General features: G+C 41.9%; 1 protein-coding gene across 1 annotated transcript; it reads left to right on the top strand.

Annotated features, from left to right (window-relative positions):
* The first annotated feature begins 447 nt into the window (after positions 1-447).
* Positions 448-939, top strand: LOC126066615 (S-phase kinase-associated protein 1-like). The gene has a single exon (XM_049867889.1). The coding sequence runs from the start codon at positions 448-450 to the stop codon at positions 937-939; it is 492 nt and encodes a 163-aa protein (XP_049723846.1).
* Positions 940-5,307: the final 4,368 nt, after the last annotated feature.

The following is a 5,307-nucleotide window of genomic DNA, read 5'->3' as shown; positions in this document are numbered from 1 at the left end:
CTACATAGACTAAAAGGCAGTCGTTTGAACAGAACCAGGGGATCCTCTGCGGTTTAAAATCAGGAGACTTTTACAACTGTCAACTGCCCCGGTAGTGGCTTTTCACTGAGACAGGATCCTGCTGAGTTACAGTCGGGAAACACCCGGGAGGTCGTAGCTAGTATTAGACTGTTGGGTCTTTGGACTCAGAGGGCAGATTAAAGTAGGAGATTAGAGGTCTGAGGCCTTTCCTTTTCAATAACAATATGAAATTTATTTCTTTTGTAAATGGTTATGATTAAACCCTTCTCACAAAAATTTAACGTAAGGCTTAACTGAAAGAGGCCCCTCTAGAGGCTGATGCCACACTACAGGAGTGGCCTTGTTTTCTGCCTTACTCTTCTCTGGTGCTGACGCCGCCCAGCTCTTGCTAGCTTCTCATCCACCATCTCCTCGAGACCAAACAGCATGCCTTCAGTTAAGGTGCAGAGTTCTGATGGAGAGATATCTGAAGCTGATGTGGAAGTTGCCAAACAACCTGTGACTATCAAGACCATGGTGGAAGATTTGAGAATGGATGATGCAGGAGGTAACGACCTGGTTCCTCTACCGAATGTTAACGCAGCAATATTAAAACAGGTCATTCCGCAGTGCACCCACCACAAGGATGACCCTCCTCCTCCTGAGGATGATGAGAACAAAGAAAAGAGAACAGACTGTGTCTCTGTTTGGGACCAAGAATTGCTGAAAGTTGGCCAAGGTACACTTTTTGAACTTATTCTGGCTGCAAACTACTTAGACATGAAAGGTTTGCTTGACGTTACATGCAAGACTGTTGCTAATAGGATCAAGGGGAAAACTCCTGAGGAGCTTCCCAAGACTTTCAATATCAAAAACGACTTTACTGAAGAGGAGGAAGCCCGGGTACGCAAAGAGAACCAGTGGTGTGGAGAGAAGTGAAATGTGTGCCCGACACTCTAACACTGTAAGATTTATTCCAAATACTAGTTGCACGGCTCTGTTTATAATTGTTAATATTAGACAAACAGTAGCCAAATGCCCAGCACACTAATTGCATTAGCAGAATATGGTCCTCATGGGGTGTGTAGTTTGAGTACGGATTCCAAAACCGCTAGCTGAGTTTTTCTAGGGTGATTTGTTTTTAAGTTTCTTTCTTTTTTTTTTTTTCCTTTGCTCTGAATAAAACTGAACTGTGGCTCCTCTACAGGAAGTGGCATTTTGGGCTTTCCCTCTTTTTGTAAAGTGATCTCTGTCTAGTCTACAGTCTAGTTAACTTGAGTTTAGCGACCTTTTAAAAGTTGGCATTGTAAATAAAACAACTTGCAAAAGTTTGCTGAAATAGAAGTAACGAAGTATTATCTTTATTCATGAGTTGGAAACTGGAAAAGGGCTGTTTGAGGTAAATGATCTGAGTGGGTTTCTTAGACTGTCTTCCAGCTCCCTAGAGTCAAGGAACACCACTGGTGTGTAGCAAAAAAAAAAAAAGCCTCCCTTAATTTAATCTGAGGGTTTGTGCTTGTATTTTTAATCTCCTCAGCTTTGAATGTTTTGGCTAGAGACTCAGTTACTACCAGTTTGTGTTTTGTGGCGGGGAGAAGTGTAACTAGGCAGCTTTTTAGCTTTTCAGTTGAAAAGGACACTTAACTCATGTGGTGTGTCACCTTTTTATAACCGGTATTCCCATGTGGGAAAAACTATTCACACTACTTGCATGTAAAAAATAACCTTTAACATTAAAATGTGTGGCAAAACCCAGGCAGCATCCATCATGAATTCAAGGTACTTTCAAAAAAATATGTTACATAGTAAAAAATAAAAGACTTAACCGAAGGAGTTTCAGGTGTCTCCACATACTGACCACCAAACCAAAAACCAAACCCACTGCTGTCGAGTTGATTCCAACTCATAGTGACCCAATAGGACAGAGTAGAACTACCCCACGTGGTTTCCAAGGAGCACCTGGAGGATTTGAACTGCCGATCTTTTGGTTAGCAACTGTAGCTCTTAACCACTATGCTACCAGGGTTTCCATACTGACCACAGAAATGCAAATAACCACGTGATAAAGAACAAATCCCTTTTATATGTAGAGACTTCCAGTCAGGGAACCTGAAGGTGCTCTTTCACCACAGTCCCTTATGATTTGTCACCACCCCTGTCCAAGGACCTGGGAAAGCTTGTTTCAAAGTGGAGCAACTGTGATGGGGGCGGGGGGAGAGTTCAGATTTGAAATCTGAGATCCATTGGGCAGGCATCCAGTGTTCTGGAATCACAAGCATTCAAAGTTTAGACAGGCCAGAAATGCGTGATGACAGCGAGAAAAATCTGTGTTCTGGCTGAGGATCACAGAGCAGCAGGAAATGCTACAGGCTGGCTGGTTTCCTGTTCTGACCAGCTCTTTTTTTTTTTTTTAAATAATGTTTGTTGTTGTTGTTAAAAATGTACACAGCAAAATATATACCATTCAACAATTTCTACATGTATAATTCATTGACTTTGACACATTCTTCAAGTTGTGCAACCATTCTCACCCTTCTTTCCCAAATCTTTCCTCCCCCATTAACACAAACTCGCTGCCCCTTAAGCTTCCTGTCTAACCTTTCAAGCTGCTGCAGTCATCAGTTTGATCTCTTGTAGACAGTTCTTTAAAAGAACACAATATTCAAGGCAGACATTCTTTATTAATTAAGCCAATTATTGTATGGCGTAAAGAAGTCTTCAGGGGATGTTTTTGGTTTAAGATTTAAAGATTATCTCAGGGCAATAGTTTTGGGGATTTATCCAGCCTCAATAGCTCCAGAAGTCAGGATTCTATGAGAATTGGAAATTCTGTTCTACATATTATTCCCTTTTGATGAGGATTTTTCTACAGAAACTTTGGCCAAAACATTCAGTAATGGTAGCCAGGCACCATCCAGTTTTATGGACTCATGGCAAAGGAGACAGTTGTTAATGGATGCAATTAGCCATGTGTTTCTTTTTTTTTTCTTCTGGACCAGTTCTCAACATGCTGGAGGAATTGTTCTGCCATGTGGTGTGGGGCACTTGCAAGTTACTGAAAGGTCCTTAGAGGTTGAAGGTAGCTTTGCAATAGACATGAAAGGTTTTGTTTTTAAATGTGTGAGGGAGGTAGGGAGAGAGTGAGAGGAGATAGATAATGAGATTTTATTGTAATTGCAAAGGTGGTGCTATAGAATTGCCTCATCAATGTAGGTGCTTGAGAGATGCCCACAGAGACAATGGGATCCTCAATCCCAGAGGATCTTCCTTCCCTGGAGCTTACAGGCTAGTAGAAGCGCCGAGATATATGTGAAGAGTCTTCAGACATTTCTAAGGCAGGAGAAATATGTGTATGCAAGGACCTGTGCCACAACTGTGACGGCCAAAGAGATTCGAATTGTGAGGAAGACCTCCACAGGTAGTCCAGAGAAGGCTGCTGGAAAGTGATGAGCCTCGAGTTGGACAGAGTGCTCCATCTTCTTTCTTACTCTGATGTCCTTCTCTAAGAGGAATCTGGCCATTTCAGCACTCTTCCTTCCCTGGGGTGGTATCTCAAGAGCTACAGTTAGGTCTTTACCTGAGATGAGTTCAGGCCCCTTGAGATCCTGCAGAGCAGTAACTGTGGCTGTAGGGTTGTATGGTGTCTGTACTGCTGGTCAGTTGAAATGGATTCTTCTTGGTGCCTTCATCACTCTCCAGTTTTCTGAGGAGAGAAGGGGTGCACATTATTATTATTATTTTTGTCTCCTAAGGAATCACCATTTAGCACTTAAAAACAGGAAAGATTAAAACCACCATAAACAAAATGAAAAAGCAACCAACCATGAGCAGGAACGAGTCAACATAAAACCACTAGTTGGGGTTGAGTCAGCCCTGACTCATGGGGGCCCCATGCGTGTCAGAATAGAACTGTGCTGCATAGGGCTTTCAATGGCTGATTTTTCGAAGTGGATCACTAGGCATCTTTTCTGAGAAGCCTCTGGGTAGACTTGAACTTCCAATCTTTTCATAGCAGGTGAGTGCATTAAATGTTTGCACTACCCAGGGACCCCAAAGAGTTAATATAGTTATTCTATAGAACTCATGCCCCACGTGTCTATCAGTTGGTCCTACTGTGGGGGCTTGCGTGTTGCTGTGATGCTGGAAGCTATGCCACCGGTATTCAGATACCAGCAGGGTCACCCATGGAGACAGGTTTCAGCTGAGCTTCCAGACTAAGACAGACTAGGAAGAAGGACCCGGCGATCTACTTCTGAAAAGCATTAGCCAGTGAAAAAATTACGAATAGCAGCGGAACATTGTCTGATATAGTGCCAGAAAATGAGCCCCCAAGGTTGGAAGGCACTGAAAAGATGACTAGGGCAGAGCTGCCTCCTCAGAGTCAACCTTAATGACATGGATGAAATAGAGCTTTCGGTACCTTCATTTGCTGATGTGGCACAACTCAAAATGAGAAGAAACAGCTGCAAACATCCATTAATAATTGGAACCTGGAATGTATGAAGTATGAATCTAGGAAAATTGGAAATTGTCAAAAATGAAATGAATGCATAAACATCGATATCCTAGGCATTACTGAGCTGAAATGGACTGGCACTGGCCATTTTGAATTGGACAATCATATTGTCTCCTATGCCGGGAACGATAACTTGAAGAGGAATGGTGTTACATTCATCGTCAAAAAGAACATTTCAAGATCTATCCTGTAGTACAATGTTGTCAGTGATAGGATAATATCCATATGTCTACAAGGAAGACCAGTTAATATGACTATTATTCAAATTAACGCACCAACCATTAAGGCCAAAGACGAAGAAATAGAAGATTTTTATCAGCTGCTGCAGTCTGAAATTGATTGAACATGCAATCAGGATGCATTGACAATTACTGGTGATTGGGATGCAAACGTTTGAAACAATGAAGGGTAGGTAGTTGGAAAATATGGCTTTGGTGACAGAAACAATGCGGAGATCGAATGACAGAATTTTGCAAGACCAATGACTTCTTCATTGCAAATACCTTCTTTCACCAACATAAACGGTGACTATTTTTTTTTTTTTTATACACATGGACCTTGCCAGATGGAACACACAGGAATCAAACTGACTACATCTGTGGAAAGAAACGATGGAAAACCTCAGTATCAGTCAGTACAAAGCCAGGGCTGGCTGTGGAACAGACCATCAATTGCTCATATGCAAGTTCAAGCTGAAACTGAAGAAAATCAGAGCAAGTCCATGAGAGCCAGAATATGACCTTGAGTATATCCCACCTGAATTTAGAGACCATCTCAAGAATAGATTTGAT

This window comes from Elephas maximus, chromosome 23 (genome assembly GCF_024166365.1).
Source record: "Elephas maximus indicus isolate mEleMax1 chromosome 23, mEleMax1 primary haplotype, whole genome shotgun sequence".
Classification (NCBI taxonomy): Eukaryota; Metazoa; Chordata; class Mammalia; order Proboscidea; family Elephantidae; genus Elephas; species Elephas maximus.
This window is presented reverse-complemented; position numbering and strand designations above follow the sequence as displayed.